Source organism: Talpa occidentalis, unplaced genomic scaffold, assembly GCF_014898055.3.
Source record: "Talpa occidentalis isolate TD23 unplaced genomic scaffold, MPIMG_talOcc4v2.1 talOcc4.3, whole genome shotgun sequence".
Lineage (NCBI taxonomy): Eukaryota > Metazoa > Chordata > Mammalia > Eulipotyphla > Talpidae > Talpa > Talpa occidentalis.
Window position 1 is genome coordinate 31954802 of NW_023603184.1, and position 16788 is coordinate 31971589.

Below are 16788 nucleotides of genomic sequence, written 5' to 3' on the forward strand. Positions count from 1 at the left end.
CACATCAAGCTCATTGATAAGCTTTGCTGTTTCAACCTCCAAAATGGACCTCAAATCTCTTTCCAATGTCACAGTCCTGGACTACTGCAAAGCTTCCTCTCTAGACTCCTATCCTCTTCTTTGTGAATTATTAATCAGATCACATCATTCCCTGCTTCAAACATCCTAGCAGCTTCTCCTATTGCTTTTTCAAATAAAATTCAAATTCCTTACTCTGGAGTCTGGGGTGTATGATTTAGGAATAAATCATACAACCCCGAGAGCTTTCCAACCTCATACAGTGAGTGGGAAGGTCACAAGAACCAGCCATCCTCTAAAGGGGTCCACCTAGCCAGTAGCAAGAATAGCAGCTTCCCTCTCTCTCCTTTGTGTGCCTGGTCAGTAGCTTGCTGTTTTCAAGAAGGCACTAAATTTGAACAAATGAAACTGATCAGTCCCGGGTGGGGACGAGAAGGTATCTTAGTCTTAACACAAAAGTCCTTCTTTCTTCCGGTCTTTCCTCCACCATCTACCCTGACAACCAGTCAGTGGTTGCAAATCCCACACATGCACACCACACCCACCACCTGACTGCAGTCCTAGGCTATTTCCCCAGGAGCACTGCCTCCAGAGTCCACAGGCAGACAGTCTGGACCTCACAGGGAGGTTGAAGTGTGGCATTTAGAACATGTTTACGGGCCTGCGGGAGACTTAGTCTGAGTCCTAGCACATCCATTGGGGCCCCTCCAACCCCTGGGGAGTTTTCTGCATGTGCCATGGCTGTCAGTGGTTTGTTTTAGAAGCCCGAAGATAGTGAGGGGCATTTGCTGTCTTTATAATAAACACAAAACACAGACGTTTCTGAGGACAACAAGGGAAGCTGGGTGACCCTCAAGTCTTCATGTTCATAAATGTGCCCTAATTAATTTAAAATTATAATAAAATACAGATAGGGCTTTGCAAGTAGCAAGAGGCATGCCTTCTAAATAATTAAAACCCGTTTCTTGAAGGAATGGGTATGATAAAGCCTAATGTCAACAGTACCTAAGCACTTGTCTATGTGCCTGGAATTAAAAATGGACCTATATTTACTCTCGTTTCTGCAAACATTTCTCCTATGCAGAGCAGGAGCAGGATAAGAGGAGAAGACCAGCTACTATTTACATGCCTACTGTCTCAGGGCAGGCTCTCTGCAGAGCGGGAAAGCCTGATGTACTCTCACAGGCTGGGTCTAAACTCTGGCTTTGCCATTATCTGCACACCCTGTGTAAGTTTCTTTACTTCTCTGAGTCCTGGCTTCTTCATCCATAGATTGGGGCTCTCACCCCCTCCCTTGTGGGCTTGTTACAGGGATTTATGGAGATAGTGGAGGTAAAGAGTCTGAGGCCAGCATTTACCCAGCATGTGCTGGGTAAATGATAGCTGTTACTACTGCATTATTATGCTCCTTAGTAGCTGCGATCCCGAATCTATCACTCACCTTCTGCCATCCCCCTTCTGGGTCTTCGCCCAGTGCTCCACTTGGGCCAGACTGCTCTTCCTCTGGCTCTGCTTGTCATGGTTGGTCCTGGGAGGAAAGGCCTGCTGGTACCCGCCAGTCCCATTCTGCTCTCCTGGGCCATATGTGGTGGGCAGCATGCCATTCTTCTCTGCCCGCTGGGGCTGTGCCTGCTGGCCTCTCAGCCCACCAGATAAATCCATGAACAAGGCATCCTCATCGGTGGGTGAGTAGAGAGACCTGGTCTTGCTCCTGTCCCGCTTGGCCTCCAGTGGGTCTCTCTGGGGACGGTACCGTTCTTCCTCTTGTTCCCGCCTCTCGTACCTGAAGGAGTCCTCAAGGCCATGGTGAGAACAACCCCTCGTGTGTCCAGGTGCCACACGGCCACACTCGCGACACGACTCTGTGTGGTTGGCCTGGGGAACTGCCTGCCGCTCCGCTTTTTCCATGTCCCTGCAACAATAGGCACAATCAGCCCCTTCCAGATAGCACAGCTTGCACTACACGAATGTGTAGATGAACACACACTATACGCAGATGACTTCCAGGCCTTTGTAGGGGCTGCTTTTGCTTTTAGTCCATCTTTCATGCCCAGTCCTCCATTCTGCCTGCCTGACTTCTACTCCTTTAGGGATCTGGCTTGAATGTCACCTCCTTCCAGAAGCCACCCCAGCTATACACCCCAGTCTAGATCAGGACCTTAGTGGACTCCACTGCCACACTACTCACACTGAACCCTAATTGTGTGCTTATTCATCTAGCTCCCAAATAGACAATGAGTTCCCTCAGGCCAGAGGCCCATCTGGCTGATCATCCTGTTCCCAAAACTTCCACACAATGATGGCTATAGAATAGGTATTCTATAAAACCACTGAGCAAAAGGACAAATAAGTGACATACCTGACAATTTTATGGCTTTCCCTTTTGCTATCTGTCCACTTGCCTGGAGCTCCTGAGCCCAGGTCTTGCCACATGGCATCCAGCACAACCCAAAGTACAACTGGCAGCCAAAAAAGCACTTTGGGAAGATGGAAGTAGAGGAGAGGTTGAGAGCACAGAGAAGAGGTATGGGAGTCTTCACATGACAGCTTATCTATCTCGCCAAGGAACAGCTCAAGCAGAACACAAGAGCACTGATCTAAAACAATTCTCTGAAGTACCATTAGTCATATTTTAGAGATAAGGAAACTGAGGCACGGATCATACAGGTGGAAAACAGTGAAACCAGGGCTTAATCCCAGGTAGACTGCAGAGCTCATGAGGGTTAGCCACTGCTCTCCATGTGTGTCTCTGGCCTACATAGTCTTCACTCACACCAGCTGGTTCATGGAAACTGGGACTTTAAGCAAAATGACAGAAAATGAAACCAGGTACTCAAGTGACATCATTTCCTTCAACATCAGCCAGGATTCTTTCTTTTTCTCATTAACCATGGAATGAAATGATGTTGAACGAAGCAGGACTCATAGGCCTGCTGTACAAGCAAACCTGGACACGGTAAAGGAGAATGGGGTGGGGCAGTGGGTCCGGGTGTGAGCAACGTGTGGCCGATCTCCCATTGTAAGCTCCCTTACTCCTAACCTCCTTTGGGCAGGCTCCTGGCTATGCCCACCTGCCCATTACCTGTACCTGGGACACAGTCGTGGCTCTATAAGCTTTGCAAATTTTAGATTGAGGAGGCAGGGAAATTCAGGTCAGAAGGACAACAAAACAAAACAAAACCCTAAAACCAAAAACCCCACCAGGGATCCCCAGTTGGCTGGGGCAGGTAATAATCTGGCACTCCTTGGTGAAAAAAGTCCTGGTATTGGGGTCTTTCATTCCTCCCAACGGCCAAGTCAGAGGGTTCTCCATTTCAACATGAGAGCAGACAGTGGAACTGCTGCTGCATTGACGCCTCAGTGGCCAGACCCCAGAGGTCCTTCCAGCAATCTCAGAACCTCAGCTACCAATAATCAGTGAGGATTCAGGGCAGAAGAATCCAGGCTGGGAGCTAGTTAAAAATCTCAATATTAAGTGAAAATACAATTGCTAACAGAGTCTGCTTTTCAGTGTGTGTATTGGCTTCATGCAGGCGTGGAGAACTGAGAACAGAATCACACAGCTCAATGTTCATTTAATGTGCATTTTCCATGAAAACCCAAAGCTTTGTGGGGAAAAAACAATGCTTCTTTAGAATTTCTGTTATCCATCACCAGAGGACATTTTCCCCCCAGCACATATTCCTTCTTCTGGATATAGCACTTCAATTTTCACTTGACCGGGCAGGGGGGGCGGGGGGGGGCGGGGGTCACCCCCACACACACTCTCGGTCCAGGTAGTGTGGGTGCTGCTGCCTAGACTGTCCCTGTCTAGTTAAGATTTCAAAGTTGGAGTGACAGGTTCAGGGTTCACACATGACCCAATCAGAGTCAGCCCTGGCACTTTGGGGTGCTGCTCTTGAGCTATTCCAACTCTGTGGGAAGCAGCTCTTTGAAAATGAAGCCAAAATCAAGGAGAGCAGATGGTGGTGAGAAATACAATCCTCAAGACTTGGTCTGGGCTCTTAGGTTAAGCCACACCCAAACCAAATCAATCCTTGACTTTTTGGTTGTGAACTAATACCCTTTCTCATTTAAGCAAGTTTGGGTTTAGTGTCTGTTACTCATGCTGCAGGAGTCCAATCACATCATTTAATGGTGGCATATTTAGATGGCGGTCTCTATGCGCCCTCCGTTCCTGATGTTCATGGGCTAAATTCTATGGGCTATATTTAAGCTGGTCTACGCTATATACATTACAGGTTTCAACTTTGTCTTTCCTTTCTTCTTTTAATCCTCCATAACCAGGTCAGTGTAACCCCAAACCAGTAGTCTGTACGTTGCCTAAATCAGCCTTAAATTCTTTACTGCTTCTCTAATTCAGGAAACTGCCATGGGGGATGTGCTCAGGCTGCTGCCTGAAGATCAAAGCTCTGAGTCACACCATGGCCGAGTCCCAAAGTCCCAAGCTGGCTACTCCAACTGTGAGCCCTGAGTAACTGTACCTCTTTGTCATTCCCACCTCAAGATAAACAGCACCTTGTCATAAAAGCCAGACAGTGAAACAAATATGCCACCTACATGGAAAAAGGGCACTTCCTTGACTTCAGGACCCAAGGATGTGGGTACAGTGTCTCAGTCCAACCAGCTGAAATGTGGATTTTTCTGTCTTTACCAATCAAACACCATATATTTACTGAGCACCTATATACCTCTACATCACACACCAGATATAAGAAAATAGTAGGAAAAACAGCCCTTGCCCAGAAAGCCAAATGACCCTAGAGCCTGATTTAATCACAATGATTTACTGCTGTTCTCATAAACTGACTCCAATTCACAGAGTTGGCCCATCTTTTCTAACCTTGGAGGTAACTTATAAACCTTAGTCCTTGCTGTGTGTGCACATGTGTACACGTCCATATATGCCTGTACTTCCTAGAAATAAATTTGATAGGGAATGATAAACCCTTTTCTTCTGATGAACACCGGTAAGCCCACTGTACAACAAGCCTTTAGAGGCGGCTGATAAAGGTTGGTCTATGTGCCACCTGCTAGCTTTTGAGCAGCTAAGACTTGAGGTTATGAACAGCTTCTTATTCCAATGACTGCAAAGGACTTATATAAGATGCCTTGGGACCCAAAATGTTGAGGCTCTGACTGCAGACAAGGAAGGTGATGGCCCTGCTCTACCATCTTACCTGACTGAAACATTTAAGTTATAGGATTGAAGGCAAAGATGCTTTCTGGCTTTCTCCCTATCTTCTTGCAGTCCCAACAATTTAACACATAGTTTCTCAAATCAGGAGACCTGTCACAAAATAGATATGCAATGCTTGGCTTTGTACAACAGCTAGGAAAAAAATGAAGTAATCTTCCACTGAAGTAATCTTCAGTGACGGTCATTCAGGGAAGTTGGCTTTGCAGGGCAGAGATACTCAGTTCAGATGACACAGCCTTTCCTGTGCAGATCATTTCTATCATTGTGAGCACCAGGAATCAGTGAGTATTCAAAATGCAAGAAAATTCTGACATTTGGTGACCATTTTGGCTAGATGTACCACTTCCTAAATATGACAAACCCAGAAGTTATATGGTTTAGAGCCAGTCATACCTGGATTCTAGAGCTGGCTCCATCCCACACAAAATGAGTGACCTTGGGCAAGTCCCTGACCTTTCTGGTTTCAGGTTCTGCATCGGCAAAATGGGGACATAAACCTTGTGCCCTTGAGTTTTGGGGATCAAAGGAGACAAGGCACAGAAAGAGCACCGCATCTGGCACAGAGTGTCTGCCCTTAAATCCAAATGCATCCACTCCCAATATCTATTGTCGTCTCCTTCCTTGCCCCAAGCTTTTCAAAGCAATAATATACCCAGCAAAACCCCCTTACATTTTCCCAACCTCACTTGGAGTTGAGGGTGATCCTGTGACATAGATCTGATCAATTAGATGTAAGCAGAAATTGCTGGGTGGGTTTTCCAATAAAGTCTTTAAAAGAAGACACACTAGGCTAACTTAGCTCACCCTTCCCTCCTCCTGCCTAGAATGTAGAGTCCACGCTGGATTGCAAGGTAACAAAAATGAGTAGAAGCCTGGTCCCTGATGGCCTCATCGAGCTACTGCACAGCCTGGACTACCTACCTTTGTATTCCTGTTATGTGAGAAAACAAAAACCCAATGTGATTATGCCATCCTAAGTTCTTCTATTACTAGCAACCAAACGTAATCTCTGTATCAGGGGCTCAGGTTATTATTAGCAGGGATTGGGGCTCTCCATCTTCAGGACCTCAAACAAGGCCGCATGTCTGCCTTGAGCGCATTCTTGTTCCCCCTGCAAGTGGGAAGAGCACACATCACACACCAGGAATGCTTCTCACTTCTTATTCCTTTTCTCCATATGAACTTGGAAGTTAACATTTCATGCCAAGGAACTGTGCCCTGATTATTATTTTATTTTGCCTCTGATGCTACCAGAAAATAAGGAATATTCCGTTTTATCTTAATTCTAAACACATCCACATACACATCACACACGTTAAATCTTATTCAGAGGCTCTGGTGGGAAAAGGAATGTAGGGGCTTGGTTGACTGTTGGCCTTAGTGGTGGACACAGTCCTTCTGTCACAATCCCACAGGAGCATTCCACCCTCCTCAGCTTACTAAATAACCAAACTAGCAGCCTAAGGACAAGGGCCAGCCACTGATATTCTTGGAGAGTTTGGTCTGAGCCAGGGCAGATGGCATAAATCCGAGGAAACCAGTTCAACCTGTTTGCAGACAGATGCTGAGTTCTGAGCACCCAGCCTCAATCTCGGGAGGATGGTGGGTTCAAAAAGCTAGACCCCGCCCAGGGCACAGTCCGTAGATTTGAACAAAAGATTGACAGGAAAAGAGGGGCCAGGTTCTCTCAGGAGCCCTTCCGCAGACCTGCTCACCTGTATTAGTTCCTAGTATTTGAGGAAGGAAATGGCTGGAGAGAAAACGGAGCCAGCAAGGGATTTTTCTTTTCCCCAGAGTTAAATAGGGCAGTTCCCCTGGGACAGGGGAAGGTATCTGGCTACCTTTTATGCTGGTCCTGAATTAACAACAGAGGGTTTGACAGCTCTGACAATGCACTCTCCAATTTCCTGGCTGTACTGTCTCTGAGTAGAGCAAAAATGAAGGATAAATGAAGCACAAGACTGCCACATGGAGCTCGCTCCTGCCTCAGTAGTATGCTGCTGGCCGATCCCCCTGTGACGGTTTAGGGAGTGACAAACCAGATGAAGAAGAAGCAAAAGAGGTTCAGTGGCTACTATTTTTCTGGTTTTGTTCATTCCTGCCTGGAAAATCCTTTCCTCTTCCTTCTAAAGGGGCATGTCAATTCCAACTGTCACCACTCCACTGGAGTCAGTCAGGTTCTGACACAGCCTAGCTGACACTCACTTTCCATCTCCTTGTGGCTGTCACAGTTGCATGGTTACTGTTCTCACACGCTGAGTCCTACTGTGTGCTGGGAACTTGACGGTGCCATCAAGCCCAGAGAGGTGTGGACACACATCCACACCTACCTTACACTCCACCTCACGCTCATCTCCATGGTCTGCAAGAGCTCTAGTTCTCAGAAGTGAAGCACGTATCCCAGGCCTGTGCTCATCTGCAAGTTACTTCCCCTGGCCACAGCATATGCTTGGGGGCATAAATATGATTTGAATCTATCTAATCAGGATGCATCTCAGAGCTTCTGGACAAGACTCTGACACTTTGCTCCTGCACTTTAACATGGATGACAGGAACCTGGGGCTATGGTAGTTCTCTTACCACCAGATCCTAAATCAGCCAGAGTTTTACTCATGGACTTAAAGAAATATCCAACCCAGTGGTGGGCAGAGCCCACAGAATGACTTGTAATAATAGTCTGACCCTGGAAGCCAGCTGTTTCTAAAGCTAGAGCCAGAGTTCTTTAGTGACATGAACCAATAAATTCCATGCCCCTTTTTGAGACTAATTTGTCTGCATTTTCAGTTACCTGTAATCCAGAGTGTTAATATACCACATTCATAAAGAAAGCATCTGCCTGTATGAATAATGATAGAAGCATTTGGATGAGAAGCAAGGAGGGGAGAGAATATCAGGACCACCCACTTAACAGAGAGAAAAGTTTCCTAAAGCATATCACCAAATTGGAGGACAGGCAAGATTTAGTCCTGCCTGACAGATATTTCTAACTAACCAAATGTCTGAACATCTTATTCTGGAAATTGAACATTTACTAAGTCTGGTTTCGCTTGGCTGACAATTTCATCTCAGAAATTTAAGAGGAAATGTTATTCTGTCATTATTCTGAGTCAGAAGGTAGAACAAGTTCTTTTTGTTTTGTTTTTTTTTTTTTTTAAATAAGGAAGGAACCTTGAGCAAAGACAACAAAGGGATTTGAAGAGTTTATTAAGTGCATTATAAGAATAAATTTCAAGAAGTTCAGAAGAAATCAGGAGACAGTACAATGGCCTCAGAGCCTAAAAGGGAAAGCAGCCCAACAGAAAAAGGAAGGAGCAATTCCAGAGCAAATGCTGACAGTTAACACAGGATCTTCAGGTAGGAAAAAGTAAAAAAATAGCCAAAGGTCTGCTAGCAATTAATCCTGAATGGTTCACAGCAGACATCATTTATCAATCACAGTACTTTATCCTGATAATCCTGACCTTATTCTCAGATTACCTTTGATCCGGTCCCCTCGTTGTTCATGAAGAACTGAGCAAAGCTAGGACACAGAATGACTCCATCTGCCATCAGTGGCCCAAGGAAACCAGTGTAACAACGCAGGGCTCTCTGGGAGCTCAGATTATAAAAGGACAGGAGCAAGAAATGACATGGCACAAATCCAGAAAAATGAGCCCACCTGAATGATAGCAAAAAAAGGATAAAGTCTAGAAGGAGCTGAGGTTTCTTTAGTAAAAGCAAAGCAAAGCAAAGCAAAAACAAACAAACAAAAAAACAACTTTCTATTTTTCTAAGAATTGAAATAAAGGGCAGGGCTTTAAAAAAAATATGAGACACAGGAACCTGTGCTTGGGGAAGATGACACAGCAAAAATAAAGCTGAATTCTTCAACTTCTGGCTTTAGCGCCATATGTTCATTGAGAAGAATGCCCGTCACCATGAAAGTGAAAACCTTTGTCAAGAGAGACTAAAAATCCAAGGTAGGGCGGAAGATGGGAAAGTCCAGCCTCTGGCAGTTGATCTCCAAGCCCCCGCTGTCAGCACACCAGGGTCCTCAGGGAACTTGGAGATGCACTCAGTAAACCTTTTGGACTCAATGAAAATATGAAAGAGGCCCAGAATATTGGATACTGACAAGCAGCAACCTGATTTCCAAAGAAGTGGGGGAAACAGATTCTATTAACCAGAAGACTGGAGAGCCTTCCACCAACCTCCCTCTACAAGAGGCTGAGCTGTATTCTTAGCCATGCAGAACTGAGAGCACGTAGGAAAGGAAGCACAGAGAAAAGGCAAATAACTTAGTAAAAAATGGGCAGAGGATAGATACAAGCAAGTCACTAAAGAGGGAATATAAGTGCCCAATGAATATAAAAGATCCCCGTTATCACAGAACTATATATAAAACAAGCAGATACTATATCTAGGTAGCAGCTCAGCTGACATGTAAAAAGTTGATAAAAACAACTATTGGTCAGTATTTGGGAAAAAAAGGACTCTCACTAGAGCAATATACAGCCTTCTTCAAGGGGCAAAGTGGTAGTACTGATTAAAATTAAAAACACATTTGTTGTGGGCCTCCCCGGTGGCGCAGCGGTTGAGCGCTGGGTTGTGAAGCTGCCCGCAGCCTCGGCGGCGCCGGTTCGATCCCCGGCTGCTCCCCAGCCACCAGAGGAGGGTCCCACATGGCGCGCAGACCTCTCCTGCCGCCCGCTGCTCCCCTCAGCAGTGTACTTCGGTCCTTCTGCCTGCTGTGCTCCCCGCTCTGGCTCTGGTGAATTCTCTCACCCTCCCGCGCTTCTGACTGTACCCAGTGCATGTATAAACAAAACAAACAAATAAATAAATAAAACATGCCTCTATTTAAAAAAAAAAAAAAAAACACATTTGTTGTTGCTAGTTTCTTTAATATGTGCCGTTCTCACTGGTGTGAGATGGTACCTCATTGTAGTTTTGATTTGCATTTCCCTGACTGCAAGTGACCTTGAACATTTTTTCATATGCCTGGTGGCCATTTGTATTTCCTCTTTGGAGAAGTTTCTTTTTAGCTCTTCTGCCCATTTTTTGACTGGATTATTTTCTTTGTTTTTTGTTGAGTCTCATCAGCTCTTTGCAGATTTTTGTGATCAGTCCTTTATCATTAGCGTTGTGTGCAAAAATGTTCTCCCAGTCGGTGGGGTTTCTCTTTGTTTTGGTTATTGTCTCTTTTGCTGTTGGCAAGGATGTGGAGAGAAAGGAACTCTCCTACACTGCTGGTGGGAGTGCAAACTGGTCCAACCACTATGGAGAGCTGTGTGGAGATTCCTCAAACTACTAAAGACAGAGCTTCCATATGATCCAGCAATTCCACTCCTAGGTATTTACCCAAAGGACACAGAAACATTAACTCCAAAGAGCACCTGCACCCTTATGTTTATAGCAGCACTGTTTACAATAGCTAAGCTTTGGAAACAACCCAAATGCCCAAAAATAGATGACTGGATCAAGAAGATGTGGTACATATACACCATGGAATATTACTCAGCATTCAAAAAAGATAAACGCATGCAATTTGCAGCAACATGGAAGGTATCATGCTCAACGAAATAAGCCAGAAAGAAAAAGAAAAATACCGGATGGTCTCACTCATAACAGGAATCTAGAAAACCTAAATAAGGGCCCAGGAAAAGAATAACTATAAGAAAGAAAAAAAATCAAAATCAACAAACAACTATGAACCAGTCACACTTTGGGGGGGGGGTCAGGGAAAGGAGGGATTAGGGTCAAAATCAGGGGGTTGCAACTGTATGGGGAATATAAAAATTTTTAAAAATTAATTAATTAAAAAAAATTAAAAACACATTATATTCTGACAAATCTGGAAGATTTACACATGCAGAAGCCTATAGATGGTTTTTCATTATAGACTACTTATAACAGTAAGAGATTAGAAAAAACAAACTCTCCAAAGTTTGGCACAAACTTAAATATCTAATGGTACATCTACACTAGGAAATACCACACAGCAATGAAAAATAAAGTTGATCCATATAGATTGATACAGGATGACTTTAAAAAGGTTATCGTCTATGTCTTAAAAAGCACAAATCTATATATTCTAAATGTGCATGTATGTATATAAATGAACAGAAAATAGTCTAAAGAATCCCCATTAAACTGATGACAGAGATTTCTGTAGAAAGGTAATGAGGATATATTTGCCTTTAACTTCTGCACTAAAATAAAAATGTCTTCATTTGCTATATATATTTACATATAGTTATAGATAACATATGTACAAATATATAATGAACAACAAATAGGGAACAGTGAGCATTAGGGACCAGCATGTACACTAGAGTAAGTCAAATCCACCCAAGTTGCCTTCTCCCAGAATGACGAAGGAAAAGCCAGTGTCACTGTGAACAATGCCAGCAGGCTAACGGCAGAACCTCTCCTTTCATCATCATGGACATGACAGAAAAATTCAGGAGATAGAGTCACACTTGACAGAATATCTACAGTTAACAGTTATAATTCTAGGCCCATGTGGAAACTGCCAAGTCTTTGATCCTGTTGTGGTCAATGAAATCATTCATTCTTTCAATCTCTCACTCACTTGACATTTCTGTATGTGTCACACATACAGAAAATACCACCCAACCTACCGCGTCGAAGAATACTGAAAGGTAGACAGAAGGAAATAAAACAACAAACCTCAGCATGACAAATGTTTGACTGAGGTATTATTATAGAAGCTCCAGAGGGTAGGGCCAGATGCCAACCTGGCCTCCTGAGGGAGGGTCACTATCTATACAAAAGTCTGCTGGCCTCAAGATAGAAACCATGAAGCTAGTACCTCTAGTACCAAAAATCACATACAGGTGAGTTGGAAAAGTTGACAAGTTAAAACACATCATGGGAAATCCATTTGCAGTCACTGATAAACATCCTGCCTTTAGGTTTCTGGTGAGTACCCTTTTGTTTCAAGGCCTCACTAAAAGAACAACATTTTAAGACAGTGAAGAATGAGGCCCGAGTCAGAAGAGTACTGACTGAAGGCACATGCTGGCCTTTCCAGGGCACCCTACCCTCTCAGCGGCCCTACCTCTGCTCATATTCCTCCTCTACTTCCTCTTAAGGAACTGCCAACAGACTCAGGACTATTTCAGGCTCCTTGATTATACCCATGCTCAGCCCACCTGAGAGAGGAAGCAGCTGGAAGATGGCTCCCAGGTTGGTCCCCAGCAACATGGTGGGCAGCCTGTGGTATGTTTCTGGTGAGCAAGATAATGCCTGCCTGTCCTCCTCGCTCCCCAGCCTGGTGCACAAGGTGGTCCCCTTCTAGCACACACCAGAGAAGAAAAACTGAAAACACACGTGCCACTTTCCATGACCAGGTAACATCAGGGAACCTTTCTATTCTGACAGGCAACATGTCAGCTCTGTGTGCCTTCTCCTCCCAGAAAAATTCATTGTTAAAAAGGGACTTGAAAGAGGGCAGTGCTTTACATGAGTAAACTCTTGGGGACCCAAGAGTTCTTATTCGAGCCCCCGTCTTAGTGTAGGGCGCCCTTTGACAGGAGCCATCCTCAGGACTGACCTCTTCAGTGATGATCGGGACAGCACCTGTGCAGCCTGGTTCATGGCCCGGACCCAAGCGTTCATGTCCTCCAGGGTGTCGGCACTGAAGTAGTAGGTCCTCATGCCCGACTGCTCGGCCTGAGAGCCCCCTGTGGAGCTATTATAGATGAGTGCTCGCATCCCCGTGTGCACAGCCTGGAAACAAGAGACGGAAACCCAGGTCAGACAGGTTAGGGAGACATCACTTCCAGAGGCAAAAACAAGGGAACAGCCTGGCCATGCTCTCCTGCTTCCAGACTAAAAGCCCAAGCACCACCTGGCTTGTTTGCACACCCGGAAAACGTCATGGGCTGGATTCCCTTCTTCATGTGACAGCTGTGTCTGCCCCCCACACTAAAAGCCACGCAGCTGTACCTGCTTCCTGCTTCTTATTTCTGCTTAGGGAGGGGCACACAGTCAAGGCTAGTGTGAGAAACAGACTTTAAAAACTAAATTCCTCATTTTTATGAAAGCAGCTCTCAGGAATCCCAGGTTCAGTTCTTCTGAAGCACAGATCTCTGCTTCGGCTACCATCAGACTGGAACTGAGTCGAAGTTGGCTGCAAGGGCAGGTGGCTTGGTGCAGAAGCTCGCCGTGCTTCACTTCTAGGGCAGGAAATGTGATGTGAGCCCATAAAAGAAGCTGTGCTCTGTCTCTCCAAAGGCCCTACAACATTTGACAGCTGTCTCACATCTGACTGAAAATCCTTGCATACATGCCTACTATGTGTTAGGAAACCTCAAGGAGCCTTCATATGTCTCCTTGCTAAGAGCCAATGAAGAGGTACTAGAAATGAGTCCTGAAAAGTAACTGAGTGGGAAAAAAAAAAAAAAGTAACTGAGTGGGATTGCAAATAAGAGGCAAAACCAGTTTTTCTCTTTGTACCCTGATAAGTAGGACATTTTAATTTAAATTTGCCAGGAAAAACATTTCCAAACCTACATGCGGAGGTGGTGTGGAAAGAGGAAGAATGAGTGCCTACTAGGTGTCCCAACAACTTCCACAACCACAATCTCTCATTTTAAGTCCAACAGCCTTCAGAGGTAGTGACAGAATCTTTGTTTCACAGGTGTGGCACATGAAGCTTTGAGATGTTAACTAATTTTCTCAGATTTGCAGACCTGGTAACAGACTCTTCACACCACTTAGCTCAACCTGGCATTATTTATTTTACACATTTGTTTAACATATGTCTCCTTCCTCTAAAATATAAGCTCCATGAGAACAAGGAGTTGGTTTTGTTCACTGGTATAGCTTCACGAACAGTGCCTGGCACAGAGTAGGTGTCCAGCAAATATCTATTGAATGGATGAAAAGTTGGAGCCAAGATTCACACCCAAGCCCAAATTTCTGTGTACAACATTCCCAGGTCTTTTTTTTTTTTTTAAGATTTATTTATTTATGCATACAAGAGCTGGGGTACAGGCCAGAGGTGCGTGTGTGTTGGGGGGTGGTGAGAGGATTCACCAGAGACAGAGTGGGGGACAGAACAGGCAGATTGACCGAAGTACACTGCAGTACACTGCTGAGGGGAGCAGCGGGCGAGTCAGGAGAGGTCTGCTGCGCCATGTGGGTTGCTCCCTGGCTGGGAAATCAAACTCGTGCTACAGAGGTTGCGGACAGCTTCATAGGTAGTGTCTTAACCCCTTGTGTCACCAGGGAGGCCCCGTTCCCAGGTCTTATCCAGAAATGAGTATAATTACCTGATCACTGCCCTGATAATGTAGATTCAGAATGAAAGGCTGACCCCATGCAAGGACCAGTCAGAGAAAACAATACAAGAGAACTAATTAAAAATTGCACAATAAAATGCTTCTAGAATCACTAATGGTCATGGATGAAATTTCTCAGATGAGGTGTCAGCCTTTACTTCTCCTACCCTCATTCTAACTTCCCAAGTCCAAAATGCAGATTAATTATGAACCTGTTTCTAACATTTGCACAGCTGAATCCATGCAGCCTGGTGTGAAGGTAACCCAGGCAAACCTGATTTCCTTCGTTACATGTCCAAGGTGTCATTCACTGTCCCAGGAAGGAGTCTTCCTGTCTTAGCAAGGGGGAGATGTGGCAATATGAAAAGGTTTTGGGAAAGGCACTCACTTGAGTAATCTAAGATAGTTTACTGAATATATTTTCTGGAAATTTTTAAGGACTCTGCTCTGGTTCCCCCTCCCCATTACTAGTTTAGAGAACTAAACATGAAATACAAGTAAGCCTGAACCTACCATGACTTGGGAAGTAGACACATTGTCAATGATCATGACACTTCTACTGCAAATGACTGCTCGCTCCCAGGTACCAGGCAGAACTAGCTGATGGTTAGCTTCCTGATGGATGCTCTGGATGAGCCAATCAAATGTGATAGAAACCATTTGTTCCTGACAACAGGAAGAAGGGTACCTAATCTGCCCATTGGGCTCAGGGGAGATTGCCTGGAGGAGGTGACCCCTAAGCAGAGAACTGAAGGACAAGTAAGAATTGGGGAAAGAGCAAACCGGGCTGTGGCTGAAGCTCAAGCAAAGTCCATGAGCAAGAAATGTTCTCGGGGGCCTCCCCACTGGCACAGCGGTTAAGCGCTGGGTTGCGAAGCGGCCCGCAGCCTCTGCAGCGCCAGTTCGATCCCTGGCCGAGAGGGAGGGTCCCACATGGCGTGCACACCTCTCCTGCCGCCCGCTGCTCCCCTCAGCAGTGTATTTCATCAGTCTGCCTGCTCTGCTCCCCGCTCTGGTGAATTCTCTCACCCTCCCGTGCTTCTGACTGTACCCAGTGCTTGTATAAATAAATAAATAAATCTTTAAAAAAAAATGTTCTCGGGCCTTCAAGCAACTAATATGACTGAAGGAAAGGTATGAGATGGGAGGGGTTAAATACTTATGTGGTTAGAGATAAGCTGGAGAGAGAAGCCAAGATCAGGCTTTAAGCTGAAGGCAATGGAGTTTAAGGTAGGAGTAGTACAACTTGATTACAAGCACAATTTAGGAAAAGTATGGAGGATGGATTGGAGGCTGTAGAGGAAGTAAAAGGCTGAAGCAGTCAGTGGTAACCAACACGTACAAAGCACTCACTATGTGCTAGGCTGTTCTATCAATAAGTTAGTGACCAGCAGAGACCAAACAGTGGCAGTGGAGAAGAGGAGATGGTTTTGAGAGATACATCAAAAAATTGAAAGGGGAGAAGAAAAGGGCAGTTCTTTCTTATTCTTTTCCGATCTCCTAGTAACCCCCATGCTAATACAGAAATTCTAGAATAGAAATACCATACAGGCAAAGGCTTTGCCTATGTTACATCTCCAGCATCTGTACCCTGCCGATTAGAACAAAAAAATGCAATAAAAGTTTGCCGAAAAGTTCAAGATTAGCGAAAAGCCATGTCTCTTGGCTGAGTTTCGGTCAGGATCCATAGCAAAGGGTTATAACTATTGCAAAGTATGGACCCTTTTGACAGTTTGGTGACTCATATAAACTCAGTATGTGTTGAAGGGCACAAATAAAAATAAAATATACTATATTGAACTATAGTTCAATATTTAATATTGAACTATAGTTCAATATTTAAGTTCAATATTTACTATCAAAATATTTTTCAAAGATTTATTTTTATTTATTTATGCATACAGGAACTGGGGTGTAGGTGAGAGGTGCGGGCGGGTGGGGGCAGTGAGAGATAGAGTGGTGGGCAGAACAGTCAGACTGACTGAAACACACTGCTGAGTGAAGCAGCGGGTAAGATAGGAGAGGTCTGCTGCACCATGTGGGTAGCTCCCTGACCAGGGATTGAACTCAGGCCTCAATGGTTGGTGATAGCTGACAGCGCTGAGACTAACCCCTGAGCCACCAGGGAGGCCCTCAAAATATTTTAAAATGTTGAAATATATTGATACAGTGCTTCATTAATAATGTGTTACATAACAAATCTAGCAGCAGATGTAATCGTTCTAATTTCAAAGTGATGATGAGCATAAATGATAGTTCAAGATATATGCAGCTGTCATG

General features: G+C 44.8%; 1 protein-coding gene across 5 annotated transcripts in view; it reads right to left on the bottom strand.

Annotated features, from left to right (window-relative positions):
* Positions 1 to 16788, bottom strand: part of PLEKHA7 (pleckstrin homology domain containing A7) — a 220398-nt gene that overhangs the window by 44435 nt on the left and 159175 nt on the right. For all 5 annotated transcript variants that reach the window (XM_054699393.1, XM_054699391.1, XM_037522712.2 and 2 more), the window contains 2 exons: positions 12777 to 12952; positions 1460 to 1930 (listed from right to left, as the gene is read on the bottom strand). In XM_054699393.1, coding sequence (XP_054555368.1) covers positions 1460 to 1930; positions 12777 to 12952 — 647 coding nt within the window. The remainder of the gene's footprint in view (positions 1 to 1459; positions 1931 to 12776; positions 12953 to 16788) is intronic.